The 15,411-nt window shown below is 48.7% G+C and overlaps 4 protein-coding genes across 4 annotated transcripts; all 4 read left to right on the forward strand.

Moving 5' to 3' along the window:
• Positions 1-940, forward strand: EV420DRAFT_1185151 (uncharacterized protein). The gene is made up of 2 exons (XM_060466258.1): positions 1-819; positions 878-940. The coding sequence occupies exons 1-2, from the start codon at positions 293-295 to the stop codon at positions 894-896; spliced, it is 546 nt and encodes a 181-aa protein (XP_060334018.1). The 5' UTR covers positions 1-292; the 3' UTR covers positions 897-940.
• A 2,032-nt stretch (positions 941-2,972) lies between these two features.
• Positions 2,973-4,918, forward strand: EV420DRAFT_1734713 (uncharacterized protein; the record flags this gene model as incomplete). Its single annotated transcript, XM_060479989.1, has 7 exons — positions 2,973-3,761; positions 3,827-4,084; positions 4,136-4,225; positions 4,365-4,533; positions 4,596-4,652; positions 4,710-4,773; positions 4,828-4,918. The coding sequence occupies exons 1-7, from the start codon at positions 3,369-3,371 to the stop codon at positions 4,916-4,918; spliced, it is 1,122 nt and encodes a 373-aa protein (XP_060334019.1). The 5' UTR covers positions 2,973-3,368.
• A 2,532-nt stretch (positions 4,919-7,450) lies between these two features.
• On the forward strand, positions 7,451-8,896 carry EV420DRAFT_1619034 (heterotrimeric G-protein alpha subunit, GPA1-like protein; the record flags this gene model as incomplete). The annotated part of the gene is made up of 8 exons (XM_060475422.1): positions 7,451-7,496; positions 7,550-7,644; positions 7,707-7,813; positions 7,874-8,345; positions 8,399-8,470; positions 8,525-8,606; positions 8,656-8,781; positions 8,832-8,896. The coding sequence occupies 8 exons, from the start codon at positions 7,451-7,453 to the stop codon at positions 8,894-8,896; spliced, it is 1,065 nt and encodes a 354-aa protein (XP_060334020.1).
• A 1,370-nt stretch (positions 8,897-10,266) lies between these two features.
• EV420DRAFT_1185512 (uncharacterized protein) lies at positions 10,267-12,428 on the forward strand. The gene is made up of 3 exons (XM_060466260.1): positions 10,267-10,504; positions 10,557-10,690; positions 10,740-12,428. Exon 3 carries the CDS (start codon positions 10,747-10,749, stop codon positions 12,175-12,177), a length of 1,431 nt encoding a protein of 476 aa, XP_060334021.1. The 5' UTR covers positions 10,267-10,504; positions 10,557-10,690; positions 10,740-10,746; the 3' UTR covers positions 12,178-12,428.
• The last annotated feature ends 2,983 nt before the right edge of the window (positions 12,429-15,411 follow it).

Genomic DNA, 15,411 nt, shown 5'->3' on the forward strand with positions numbered 1-15,411 from the left:
GGCCCGTATCACGAAGACTTTAGGGGATATATGCTCTCAGTTACCACCCCTTGAGTTGTGAAGAGCCGGTATTTAAGTCCTATGTCCGGCATAGCTCAGTTCAGCTCAGCCTAGAAATGCCCGGCCTTGTGGTAAGGTTTGCTCATAGCTCGAACTCTGAGCTTGAACCCGCACAAGCGCGCCCGCTCGGCCAGGCCTTCTACAGCACTATGTTCAAAAATACATTGAAACTGCGGCTCCCCGGCCTTTTCACACCGGAGTAAAGGCCCCTGCAATGGTATAAAACTGATTGATGCGGGTCGTGTATACGACAGCTATGGCAGAACGACCCCAGATTGAGATATCCCCCGCCCCCAGATATCGCGCAACACTCGTAATGAAGGCCGTCACTCCCGCATCCCTTTTCTTGAGCACCCTCATCATTTTCTGGAGCACAGTTCTTCCCAATCCCGATTATTTTGACCATCCTTTTTGGATTATCACAAGTGCCGTCTTCCTTACATACACTCATCACTTCGCGGTCCTTTACCTCGAATCTAAATATCAGCATATACCGAAGAAATCTCCAGTGGTGTCCACCTTATGGTGCATCATAACCTTGTTGCTCATCGGGACGTTATGGCTGGTCGCCGTCGCATTCTTGCTCTTCGGATTGACATACATCGAGCGACTGATGTTCGTGCCCTATGCCATATTGTTGCTTTCGACACTCGTCGAAGCGGGGCTCATCGTCTTCTTGGGACGTACATGTATTTCGGAGAGAAAGCATGCCGAATGGGAGTATGAAGGACTTGAGATGTCTACATCCAACGAACTCTGGTGAGTGAGCACACTTTCGCCGGCACTATCCCAAAGTGAAGTAAATTATTAGATGGAGGTTGACCATGGCGAAGTGAAACCCACCTGTGATATTATGATTAGACGAAAATTCTATGACGACTTCTCTCAATAATGAGGCGATCATACTGATTGTCTATTAAAATCTTACCGCACGTACACGCTATTCTCACGAGAGAGTGTACCCTCTTCGCTATTGTAGCTATGGCCCTGAAAGGAATAACGTTCATAGTCAGGGATCAGCAGTCGGCTTGAAACACTCGAGTCGCACATTAAGTTCAAGCCTTGAATCGGAGTCTGAAGAAAAGTAATCAACGCAACTGAAAAGGAGTACACCGCAGAGTTTGACAATCACGAAGTTGATTCAAAGCCCACTCCCAGGCCATTGGCGAGCCGCTGAAGCAATATGGGAAGCTGAGACAATAACACGAAGCAAATGTAGACGTGCAAGTACTGTCATAGACTTGAATTTCCTTATTATGTCCAAAGATATGCAGGAAAGCGAAGACATGAGCATATTGGAGGGATAAATAGCAGAACTCGAAGTCAGCATCGGACATTCAGAGTATCTGGAAGAACCAAATCAAGATCCGTCCGTCCTTTATGCTAAGGGTATCCTCGTCGCCATTGTGGCTATGGTTTTGGAAGGAATAACGCTCGCCGTATTCAGAGTTCAAGAGCCAACTTGAAAAGAGCATGCCATTCCTCTGGCACATCATAAACCCTCTATCCTTTGGGCATTGCTTGAGACAGTGTCACTTCATTTCTAAGCGGATGTACATTGGTGGCAGCCGATCCTTAATTCTTCGATATCATGATCATCCACCTTTCATGAACGTTCTCCGCTCAGTCTCGAGCTCCGCTTCCGTCGGCACTGGGCACCAAGTTTTAAGGTATACATGGTCTGGTCACTGGTCCGACATGAGAAATCCGGGAGTCTTATGCCAAAAAAATCCATCTACAGCTTCAGATTAATCTTTACTCGTCCATAGCAAACCCGAGAGCAAAAAGATTGTATCTCAAATCACAGACCATTGGTCGGCCGTTGAAGCATATGAGACAGCACGAAGCTTCAAGCAAATGTCGATGTACTAGCACCTGCACAGACTTGAAATTGAACACAGGGAAGCGAGGGCATGAGCATTATCAAGGGATTTGCTACTCACTAAGTGTTAAGGTTCGAGAATTCATGTACTTTCGCCTTCTGTCGGTTGCTGTCCCTCCGTTGACATTTTCACATTCGTTGCTTGCAAAGTTCCCGCTCTCCTCCTAGTCACTGCGAGAGCTATATTCGATCCCAGAGACCGGCACTGCACGCAACAGCACCACACTGTTCGTGGCCCATGGCACTACACTATATCAAACCACGATAGGTTTGTCCTTCATGCAAGTTTCCGTTTCGATAAGCTACATTCACATCTTTCTACTACAGTGGCGCATCGCTCTAGGAAGTCTTGAACGAAAAAAGAAACAGAGACCGGAACGCAAGGAATCATCAACAATCAAATCCCACCTGGTTGCAGTGAGTAGTAGGTGATGACCTGCCTGCCTTTCCACCTTCAAGACCTTTTGCCTATCCACCCACCTCGAAAATCATTTCCTCCTTCACGCCACCTTCCGAACCTTTGCGCCTCGACTCGTTAAACTCCATCCAAGCATGTGAAACGCTGAAAAAGACGTCTACAACCTATCCAGGCTATCAACGTTCTATTCTAACTACTGCGAATTGGGGTGGCGGACTACTTACTCTTTCTTGTACGGCACCACCTTCCTGCAGGGAAATTGGCCTATGGCAACCTGCCTCGAGGCTACCTCACGACTCTGAGTCAATGTCCGTTCTGCCTGGAGAGTTCTTCCAACCGAGGCATGACAGCCTCCACTCACTCAAACCCCGCTCGACCTGTGCCACCGCGACAAGAAAGCGCCGACAAGTTGTTATAGTGTTGCACCAGGGGGATCGACGGACTTGGGTCTTGTACGAAACCTCCTTCTCAATGCCATCACTTTGATAGAATTTCGTATGCGTAGCGGCAGTTCCTGCTTAATATTATACTTAAAGAGAGCTCTGTTGCCCCGGCAACGATGTAGCACCTTTCCGTTACCAAAAGTATCCTTTATAGGCCATCGATGCCAAGACGGAACTTCCGGGCTCAGAGCCTGTTTCGAATCTGAGAGGACGCATCACTAAGCCTTCAGATATTCTTTCCTCGTCGTTTGGGAACGAGTTCAAAGCTAGCTTCGGCAGATCGGACCGAAGCGGAAATGCCTTTTCAAAAAGGAAAATGCACTTTTGCTCATCTCCCCCCTGTTCGATCGTTCCTGGACGGCGACGACGATAAAAGTCTGCAACAGAAAGTAAGATGCGTTACAGTTTCTGTGGATGTGTCCAGCCTCTTAAACATATCAAGGAAGTCTGACACTATAAATGTAATGATCGCGCCATCATGTACTCATCGCACAACATCTGACACAGACTCCCTATAATTGCAGTCCTTTATCTCTCAGCTGGTCTTTCAAGGTTACACTCCAAAATGTCGTCAAGTTCAGCTTCAGGAAACTTCTCCTCAATACCAATTCTCGACTATTCCCTATCTGCCTCTCCGAATACCAGACCGCAACTTATCTCCGAGCTTCGCAACGCCGCTATCAACGTAGGATTTCTCTACCTATCAAACACGACTGTGGACCCTATTCTTGTCAAAGAACTCGTCTCGTACCTTCCTCGACTATTTGCTCTCCCTCAAGAAGCTAAGGAAAAGATCCGAATGCGCAACTCGCCCCATTTCCTGGGATATTCTCAATTCGGTGCGGAGTACACTAAAGGAAACGTGGATATGAGGGAACAGTTTGATATTGCCACGCCCCATGAGTGTCAATGGAAGCCTGGAGATCCAGATTACAAGCGTTTGTGGGGACCGTCTCAGGCGCGTATCTGCTGACTCCATTGTTTACCACACACACTATTCAGCTGACGCTTTCCTTTCCTCAGTGGCCGGACGAGGACCTGATTCCTGGGTTCAAAGCGACCCTGGAGAGATACCTCCAGCAGGTGCAAGAGTTGGCAGACAATTTCGTCAAGGTTCTAGCTGAGGCGCTTGGGCTCGGCCCAGATGGGTTGGCGCGGTTTTACGACGCACCTGAGCTTATGCAGCATCGGAGCAAGATGGTGCAGTATCCGGTGGTGAACGAGCGGTCGCCGTCGAACCAGGGCGTAGGGCCGCATTATGATGCAGGCTTTTTAACTATAGTACGCCAATCCCTGTTTGTTTGTTTAAACATGATCTGATCTGCGTACTAGCTACTACAAGCATCGGATCATCCGGGATTACAGGTACAAAATCTGGCGGGAGAGTGGATCGATGCTTCCCCGGTACCGGGAACTTTTGTGGTAACGTACAATGTTTTCTAATTATTTCTTACGGGAGGGGCTTACGGTATTCCATTCATACTTAGGTCAACTTTGGTCGAGGTGAATCTGACAATGACATGATCTGCTCTGCGCCACAGGATCTGGTTTTCTGATAGAGATTCTATTCTATGTAGCATTGGAATTCGCCACCCAAGGCATTGCGCGCGCCACATCCCACAGGGTCCTCTCACCTCCTTTAGGATCGACGAGCCCTAGATATTCTATACCTTTCTTCCATAATATTGGGCTAGACGTCAAAGTGACCGATCCTGCATATATTTTGAATTGTGCGTTACTTACCTGATGCTGTAATACCGGCCTTTTCGCTGACTTGCATACTTATCCGCAGTCCCAGAGGAGATCTTAAAATTACGCGATGCGAGGGGAAAGCTACCCGACACTGATTGTTGGTCCCTTATGACTCATGGCTTACTGTGACTGTTTCTGACTATGGTTTTTTCAGCCGTGAACTTCCCTGAGTTTTCTACGCAGACTTCTGGGCATGTTAACCTTGTGGGCAGAGTGAAGTTGGTCTACCTTAAGCTGTTTATCATTCTAGATTTATCTGACCTATATTTTAGGAGCCATCCTGATGTCGGAGAACGACACTACCCTACGCTTTTCAAGCAGATATTTCCCAATGGTCTGCCAACACATGGGACGGCCTACTGAGAAATGGCGATAGGAAGTAAGTAGCTCCAAATTTGTATAGTAAATGCGAAGAGAATTCCATTGTATCCGACATGGAAGAAGTACTCCGTTGGTATCGCATACCGCATATTCAATTTCAATTGCCGATACGGAGGATAGATTGTGCCACGGTGATTCGGTGCGAGAGATAATCGTATTCGCCCATAGGTGCTTCGACCGTGGCTCGATTGTGCGACCCTGCAGGTGCGGAATTATCAGCTAGTCCGTATCATCCGCTTTGGACTCGCTTTGGACTACCTTGCGACGACCGTTGTACAAAGATTTGGTGCCGTACCTCGACTTGACGAAACGAATTTGAACTCTCGGAGCCTTGGAGCACGTCATCCTCAATTGCTTACATACGGCGACAGGAAGCCGGACAGATATTCGTTAACTGTCCTGTCATGACTGACTATTTGGTGCCACTGATAATGGGTCCAGCTGAACAACACGAGGCCTGTTGAACGTCAACATGTCTGGCTGAGACGTACAAGTCCTGAATTTGATTACAAGCTAACCTTCGCCACGGCCATAGGTCTAGAAGGCAAACACTGCGGGAAGTGTATGAATGTATCCATGAAATGTAGTTCCTCCCACGCTCCTTCCTCGGACATCATCTGCGGCCAGTTTCCAAATCATATCATCCCATTTTTATTCGTCCTCTGCAGGCCTGGGCACGGGACATACAACCCGTACTCAGGAGGAAGGTCCATTCAGCGGTGTCAACCCTTTCTCTCCGCAAGAAGCAATAGGACTTGCTATCACAACCAATTACCCAGTTCCCCCGTCTCTACATTCTAGACAATCCACTACTCAGGGAATAAATGTAACAATTCGGGCAAAGCGCAACATAATCATGACTGTTGGGTTATCTTTGCTTGTTGGGTCATGAACGGATTCATAAGCATCATCGAATCAGATGAGGGCGTAATGAATCGGCAGCACAGGTTCATACGGGGCCACAATAAATGTGGCGTTTTCAGCGCGTTATGGTCTATCATTTCGCAAGCGTTCCACGAACATTGTTAAGAACGGCAACTGGTCAATGATCATTTCGAAAGCTGCGTCTCATCGAATGGTTTCGTATCTTGATTTCTCTTGGCGCTCGGAGGAAACATCGATTCATTCCATTTCGTCTCGGGACAGGATCCGGGTAAAATGGTTCTTGAATCAGCGGGAGAATGGCGGGAAGAGATCAGTATTTCAGTTTCCGTGATAGACTTGAATACAGTTAACTGTGGATCACGGCGGGTTCAGATCGAGTACTGTAAATACGTCTTATTCAGCGGGCTGCAGAGTACTGTTGGTAACTTTGTGACCAGAGTGAATCCATACATAGCCTCGGCGTTTCAAACTCGTCAGATATCGGACCGACTTTAATTTTAGCAGTGAAGTCGAAAGAGTACATTTCTTGATCCTCCGTGGCAGCAGGCCCCTTGGGACAGGAAGTTAACGCTTGGGAAAATCGGATGCGCTGGTCGGATTCCGAGTCGGCGTTGGTCAGTTTAAAACATGGGAGGATGTAGAGATGTCCCGATGGCCCCGTGTCCGAGTCGCACGGTGAATGTACGGAACCGTAATAGACCGGTATTCAAAACAAGAGAGTAAACGATCATGTTCGAGGGTATAGGAGGCACGCGCCGGTGTTTTGCATTTAAAAGTTGTGATTTAGGAGTTCATGAAGGAGGTTCGCCAAGACCATTTTAGGTTGGACCGGCAGCAATCTTTCCCTGGATTACGGAAGCACGTTCGTATGATTAGGCGTCAAGGTCGGCTGATGGCCTTCGCTCAATGAAACAGCAATCAGCTCTTGTCTTTTTGTAGGGGCCGGATGGTTTCAAGCAGTCGAAGCAGGTTTCGCCGGTCACAGGTGCAGTTATCGGATCATCAGAGAAACGGGATATACTTGGTACAAGGAACGGTGCTTTTAGGGTACAATGGGAACCGTAACTTGAACGAAGGTCACAGGTTTGATGATTGTACCCAATCCAGATCCTGAAAGTCAATCAAAGAAACCATCAAGTAATATCAGATCCATCAGAATAGACAGGCTTTCACGCGCGCGCGCTTTAGGAATTCTAATTTGATAGGGAAAGGCGACCGAGAACATGAAAAATACATATGGTCAAAAGGTCCGTTTCATGGGGAACCGGCCGGCAGAGTAGTTATAGATGCAACCAAGCTAGAGAGGTCTTGATTGACGACGGTATATCTTTTCCATGGCAATGAAGGTAACAATTTCATCGATTGTGTTCTATGGACGGGCAGAGTACGCTATTATAGGAGGTGAGCGCGAGAGATAATTTAGCCAACCGTATCAGGGGCGCGCTCAGCCGAGATAGGATGTTTTAGCCAAACAAATAACAACAAATGACAAATGTGGCTCCATAGCAAGCCGAAGGGGGCGATCCCTACTTTTGTTTTTCCCGACGTTGTTGCTTTTTCTTGCTTTGGCCCAGCAGCCGCCTCCATCCATTCCTTCATTTTATCCCTTAATCCTATTACCGAGCTCCAATGGGTTGTGTACAGTCTACTGGCGTTGATGAGGAGGCCAAGGCCCGTGCGTACCTGTTCATTCTCCTCGGTAGTGGCAGCGGTTGACAAAGCTGTTAGGCAACGATGAAATCGAAAACCAGCTCAAGCGGGACAGGATGATGGCGAAGAATGAGATTAAAATGCTATTGCTGGGTGCTGGAGAGTCTGGCAAGGTCCGTATCTGATATGTCTCTTGATGCTGGGGTGCTCAATAGGAGGATTCCCGCCGTTACAGTCGACGGTGTTGAAGCAGATGAAGCTTATCCACCATGGCGGTTACAACGATCAAGAACGGGATTCTTACAAGGAAATCATCTTCTCCAACACTATCCAGTCCATGCGGTATGATGCTGTTATGACCCCTAAAATATTTCGTGAACACTGACTGGGTATACTGTTCAGTGCTATTCTCGATGCCATGCCCCAGCTAGACCTCTCTCTATCGCCTCAAAACGATGCTCGTCGTGCTACTATCGTTGCGCTGCCCGGTCAGCTTGAGACTGACGTGCTTCCCCGAGACGTCGCTGATGCTATTCGCTCTTTGTGGAGGGACCCTGGTGTCCGGGAAGCCGTTCGTCGCTCACGGGAATTTCAATTGAACGACTCGGCTGTCTATTACTTCAACTCACTCGACCGCATGGCCGGTCCTGGCTACATGCCTACAGACCAAGACATCCTCCGATCGCGAGTGAAGACGACTGGTATTACGGAGACAACATTCAAGGTTGGAGAGTTGACGTACAAGCTGTTTGATGTCGGTGGTCAGCGTAGTGAGCGGAAGAAGTGGATTCATTGCTTCGAGAACGTCACGGCATTGGTCTTCTTGGTCAGTTTGAGCGAATACGATCAGATGCTGTATGAAGACGAGAGCGTGGTACGTCTTAATGCTGTCTTCTTCTGTCGCTTCCCTCACGGTATTTGAAATAGAACCGTATGCAAGAGGCTCTCACGCTGTTTGACTCGATATGCAACTCACGATGGTTCGTCAAGACGTCTATTGTACGTATATCCATTCTCTGTCCTATATTTTTTTCGCTTATATGACATCTAAAGATCCTATTCCTCAACAAAATTGATCTGTTTGCCGACAAACTGCCACGGTCACCGCTGAGCGATTACTTCCCTGACTACACAGGTGTGTGAGCTGTCATTGTCATCCCCGACTGGCTGACCCTGGTTTCCAGGTGGCGATAACTATGATGCGGCTTGTGATTACCTATTGCATCGGTTTGTTAGCCTCAATCAGAGTGCTGCAACCAAGCAGATATATGCGCACTATACTTGTGCTACAGATACACAACAAATCAAATGTACGTCGGTTGTTCCTTGACTATGCTACTGTGCTAACTACTGTTCGCAGTCGTCCTAAGTGCAATTCAGGATATCCTTCTGCAACTGCATCTTCGGGAATGTGGCCTGCTATAGAGTCGAGCATACCGCATCCGGTTTGACGGTGGACGGATCCTTCCTGTTTTTCCCCTTATTTCCTTTGTTGTCATTTTGGTCATACCACAGTATAGTCACATTATTATTGTCTGCTTATGCACCCCACGACCCACTTTCATCATGCGAGGATCATATTGTTTTGTTTTTGATTGATTATATTCCGCCATAGTTACTCTCTGTGCCTCTCCATCGCTACCCAATACCAGCCACATTCATCCTCGTTTCGAGTCTCTCTTTTGTTGTTCCTGTTGTTCCCTTTTTACCCTATATGTTCCCTTCTCTTTACTTTAAGTATATATAACGTACAGTCATACAACAAGTGAACGTGGATTTTGTTCAATGTTCATTTACCTAGTGTATCAACGATCTGGTAGGATAGGTTTCTGTTGCTGTTGACAGTCGTCGCTCTATCAACTGTACCGATGTCGTTGCGCAGTAATGGTTCAGATTCTTCCAAGATGTGGCTGGTGGAATGTCAGGTTGGCTGTCACAGAGTGGCAATGGCACATCCTGCCTGCGTCTGCGTGTTGTACCTCTCACGTGGCCAGGTTCGTCCCTCGATATTTTGCCGAATCGGACTCGGACTCGAACAACTCGGGGTTCACCACTTTCACTAGATGTCCTTTGCAATACACTTGCACACACCTGTCTCATCTATCTTCGTTTAGGGTGCTACCGTACCTAACGTACTACGTACTTCTTCTCGTCTAATTCTACTTGTCGGATCCAGGGAGCGTTCTGAGCTCGGGTTCATATTGACATAAACGTCGACAAGAGTTCCCCACAGAAGAGGGGAATTGCACCCGAGCGCGTGTTTCTTTATGTCTTCCGTCATGTCGGTCGATCGGTTTATGCAAAAAGGTTTCGTGTTCTCGCCTTGCTACGGTCGGTCCCGTCCTTTCCTCCCCCGCGACCCTTCGAACTTGGGTTTCAGTGCCCTGTTTCCCGAGGGAAGATATGTCAAGCATGGAGGAAGGGATGCGCTGGTTCTGCAACCCCGAGCGGACAAAAAGAGATTGGACTAATGGAGACTTGGTTCCTTCTTTACGAAGAGGCGCTGGGATTCTAGAACGTCTGACGATTCCATGGCATTGGTATGTACTATTCCTGATCTCGTCAAACTCGGACGGACTCTTGAGCTCATTATGTGTGCTTTAGTCGATAACCTTCGTTGCGTTGGATTTTGACTCGTTTTTGAATATCTCTCGATGACCCTCTGCGATCCTGCAGTTCGTGACGTATTATACCTCCTGCGCTCGTGGATCTTTGATGCTTATGATATTTGCTCCCGTTTGGTCTCCGTTTTGTGGCCGATCACATAAATACCCAGGTACGGTGTTCTGAGCTTCATATTTCTCTTTTCCTCCACCTTCTCATTACTCCACGTCTCCATTTCAGGCTTCAATTTACTGCACAATCTCCAGCACCCTCATCTCTGGTAAGTTCTTCCAGTACCTACCGCGACTGTCTCGTTTCCAGCTTCGAAGTCGGATTTGATGGCTCACATCAGAATGTTTCCCCTTCTTATTCCCGGACGATGAAATACTTTTCTGGAAGGCCAGTAAATAGTACGCCGATCGTGTTCCGGTGAGTGTGGTTAGACCGCCCTGTCAAACGAAATTCTCAATCGGGTCTATAGCTTTCCGGAAACTCTCACTCGGGGTAACCCTGTGAAGAAGAAGAGTCGAAGGTAGCGCTAACCTTCATAAACGAGGGGCTGCAGTCCTGATGAACAGCCTGCTTCACGACTCGTCCATTCCCTCTGTTTCATAGGTTCGTTGCTCATTCTGTTGTACGACGTGGCGCTTATAATGACCTGCAGCTCCCTCATGCACTCTGTCGATGCCGAATTAATCATGACCACCGCTAGAGCCTTGCACAGTGCCTCTGCTAGTATACGCGATTCTCACCACTCAAAGCCCCGGAGAATGCTCAGAGACGCTTTCAAGGCGCTGCCATCTCCAAAACACGCTGCGCCTACGCATTTCGGCGACATAACACCCTGTCCGACTGACGTTCTATCTCCCATCCAACAACTTCCGACCGAAATCCTTACCGACATCTTCTTACACCTCCAATACGACCGCCCTCAACTCCCCTTTGTCCATAACGTCGCCGAAGCTCCTCGGCTGCTCACTCACGTATGCCGAAGGTGGCGAGGCATTGCCGATGCCCTACCCTCCCTCTGGTCGGGCTTCTCCATCGACCTCGACGCGAACCACCCAGGCCGCATATCAGCCTTAGCCGCGTTCCTCCGTAATTCCCGGGGCTCCCCGCTCACATTCGACTGCATCATGCACGACATCTCCGACTACGGCGACACCATCCTCCAACTCCTCTTCCACGAGAAACACCGCTGGGAATCCGTCCGAATCCTAGGCAAAGGTCAGAACCTCTCGCGGTTCGCTCCCATCGGTGGGAGACTCCCCATGTTGCGCTACCTCAAGCTAATTGTCATCGGCCAGCCGGAGCGGTTCGTCTGTGGCGCGTACGAACTAGCGCCAAAGCTGGATAATGTATTCATCCAGGGCGTGAGACCCGTCGCGCACAGTCTCCGGCTCCCCTGGGCCCAACTGACGAGCTACTTTGCGGAAGAGGATCGGCTCGAAGACCATCTCTCGGTCTTGCACCGCACGCCCAGGGTCCAGCATTGTCATTTGCGAGTACGCCACCCTTCCTCTGCGGGCGACATGATCCCGATCAAGAGATTGGAGATGCGATATCTTTCAAAGTTGGTCGTGAATAACGCGAATTTGTTGGACCATCTCGTCTTGCCGGCTTTGGAGGATATCACGATTCACCAGTCTCCGCAGAGTATCCCGACGGGGTCGTTGGCTGCGCTGTTGTGTCATTCGCGGTGCAGTTTGAAGGCGCTCTCACTTCGGCTATTCCCTTCGTCCTTCTCTAGCGCGGGCCTTCTTCCAGTCTTCCGGCTCCCTGCGGCGCAGACGATCTTGACCCTGGACTTGTTGCTCCTTGTGTATCCGTTTGATCTCATTGCCGGGTTGGCAGGGGAGCATGTGTTGTTGCCGCGCTTGCAGGAGTTGGTTGTGAAGATTCCGTCATATCCCTTCCATGCGCCGAGGAAGTTCGATAAGGCCTGTTTGGAGGTGGTGACTAAGCTGATGAGGAGGCCGGGGTTGAGGAGGGTGCATTTGGAGGTGTATGTTGCGAGGGAGGTTGAGATTCCGAGAGCGATAGCGCCGTGGGTCACTCAGAAGAAGAGGACGATTGTGGTGAATTGGGAAGCGAGACGGTAAGATGTTGCGGATGATAAGACGTACACATCCTTTTGGACTTGCAACGAAATTTGAACGGACAAGGATTTATTTATGACTGCATTTTTTACTTATTATCTTCACGATTCATTCATGGTTGATACCCTCCCTGCTTTCCAACGTCCCATTGTAACAGCATTTTTCCTTCTTGACCAAACGTTGTACATACATAGCGCACACGAAACAAAACGAATGTATTTTTGAAGCTCATTTTTTTTGGGATGATCGATTAGCCTTGGCGTGACCAAGTTTCCTGTCAGAGTACCAATCACTTGAGGTACTTGCCATGGTGATAATATCTGCCCATGGGGTTAGGGACGTAGCGCTTAATGCCAGGATCTGCAGGTGGGTTCGGGTTTCTGATGCAAACGAAATGGGTAGGGTGTATACTTGTGGCGCTGTGTGGCAACACACCTCAGATTCCTTAACCGTTGGGATCTATCTTGTTAAGTGTACGAAACATAGAGCATACCCCAGTGACCGTGACGAACATCGATGCACCGAGAAGTAAGGGTACCCATCACGAAATGCCATAGAGACCGTTTCGCAGTGATTATAGGCAGTTCACGCTGCCTGTCACATCGATTTAGATGTCGAGACTGCTTTTGATCCTATCAATCTATCTGCTTAACGTTAATCCCTCGGTCGAATATGGCGGAATTAAGTACCCATGAGAATTTACGGAAAGCACCCGTCTAGAGCCAAGAAGTTCTCGGCTGTGGTTAACTCGCGGGAATGGATGTTATCTTCCTGATTCCTCCCAAGATTTCATGGTTCTGGGGTGGTAGTGTAGAGTACGAATATCTGTTGACCCGTGTGTTTAAGCTGGTATACCTTTGAGGACTGAATTAGGCACTGTTGCCAATAGCCTGCGTTACGGGGTACCCGGTTTAACTTTTGAACGATGAGGGTATGTTTGTGACTTGCCGCGAAGGTGGGATACGAATCACGTATGTTTACGAAACCAGGAGGTCGACTGGCGAAACGTAAGAGAGACGGAGAAGTAGAGGGTGAAAGGACGCGAGGTTGATCAAGTGCACTCGGAAGTAGTCTAAGACTGGCTTGGATTCGACTTTTAACATTCGCGGGATAGTCATGCTTGCACTTTCGCATCCTCACCACTGGCATGAAAACATTTAGAACATGGAAGATGGGACATGGTATAGTGCGTACCATATTGGATTAGATATTCAGGCATTGGTCGACTGTATCTTGTGATCCTATCAGCGCATTCAAATCATGGGGGACTCGATTACCGTGAAGACGGACTTGGAGAAAGCACCCGTTCTGAATTATTGTCTTGGTCGCAGGTGGGTGGATATTCACGGGAACAGTATGCGGTTGCATTGGAACGTAATGATGTCTTCATCAAGTTGAAGATAAATGACGCCACGACCAAGCCTTCGCATGTAGATCACGAGTCAAGCACATCACAGTCAGAACACAGAGTGGGTTGTCGTTGTGGTGAACCTAGTTCATACACGCGGAGGGCATCCGCGGATGGGAACCTCGTAATCACTACCCCTCCACGTCTCCCTCTTTCATAAACACCATGCTCTTGATTGTCACATTCAGAGAGTAGCAAACGCCGCCGCCACACTTTAGTGCGTGTCCTTGCTCCTGGAACCAAGTTAGGGCGGTTGACGCGTTCCTGAGACATGCTGTCCTGAAGAGATGTATCCTTAGTGCGAGTGTAGAAGGTGGAGATAAAGAACTGGTGGGGGGATCTGAGCGGTGACGCAGAGTAGAGATGTTGGATTATCATTGTATAGCCCGCGATCGTACCAGTAGTAGTATGCCTTTATTTGGCTTAGAGGTCGCTACAGTGCGCTTGCGTCGGGTCGTCGTCGATGACGAGTATATTGCAGAAGTTCAGGTAAAGGACGTGAATTTAGCAAAGGTGAACACGTTCGGGAATAGTTTGTGCCTGAGCTCAAAAGAAGAGAATGGCGACAATACACCACCTTCGTGACGAATGCAGAGATGTTGTCGACCTGCTTAAGACGTGTTACGACCGTCATGCACAGGCCCCCACCATCGCACATGGGCCACCCAGAGCATGAAGGGGCACCCTCGTCATCCCACATCTTCATCGTTCCTCTCCTTCCCTCTCCCATTGAAAGTGTTCGCAGCGTCGGGCTACAAGATTGCCGTGTCAGTTTGCAAGCGCTCCATCACATCGAGGACGAGTTTTCAGAGAACCAAGGCCATACATACACATGAGTCTGCAGAGGGGAGTTATGTAGCAACTCGGAAGCCGACAGAAGGTGTCAGCAAGGGCAGGGGGAATAGCAAAGGCTAGCATATTTCTTGTTGCTGTGATATTGAGCGCATAACCAAATATAGGGATAGAACGTCTGTGAGGGGACAGTCAGATGCGGGGTTGAGCGTTGACCTGGATTGATGAAAAGGGACGAAGATACCGAAAGCTATGTCGATCAGTACGCTGGTCACTAGCACTGGCTGTCTGGCGGCTAGTGTTGATGGATTTGCGCGTCGCTGGCGATAACATGGCTCAATCAATCACAACACCTTTCCTTCCGACAGGAAGAAAACGTAGATTGAGTAGAATGCGAGGTCAATGAAAGTTGATCATGGTTGAAGCTAGCAAAGTCCTAATCGGGAGCAAAATCATTTTGATCTGAATCCAAGCCAAAATGGTATCTGGCCTTTTCCTTCCATCGTGTACCCTTCCTTATCAGATATAGGTTGTCAGTCTGTAGGCTGCTTTACTTCTCGCTTCGACACCGCACTAGCGAACGACGCGTACACGCTACATCTGCTGTCATGGTCTTCGGGAGTTAACGCGCGTTATGCTCGTGATTATCGTCTGGAGGGAGAAGAGTCGGAACTGGACTGTGGGACACATGGCGTACATTCACTTCCAAGATTCTTTGCTAGCCAGTCATTGACTACGCGTTAAGCATTTAGCGCCTGTGCTTGGATCGGTCAAAGCGCCTGGTGCTTGTCTTGCGACTCGCCAACTCCTGTGTGGTCAGCTTAACTTTGGAGGGTTAATTTCGGGATGAATCTTTGGTACGTATCTTTCAATCGTCAGGTATCCTCGCGTTGCAGGGCATTGTTGTCAACGTCGACGGTCTTTTGGGAGACGATGGCCTTTCAACGAGGACGCATTCAGTCTGCTTCCGGAGAAACCTGTCGCTGAAAAAATTCTATTATCTCTTTGCCTGTACTGACGAAATGTTCAGGTGCAGG

Source organism: Desarmillaria tabescens (assembly GCF_030435595.1).
Source record: "Desarmillaria tabescens strain CCBAS 213 chromosome Unknown EV420scaffold_9, whole genome shotgun sequence".
NCBI lineage: Eukaryota > Fungi > Basidiomycota > Agaricomycetes > Agaricales > Physalacriaceae > Desarmillaria > Desarmillaria tabescens.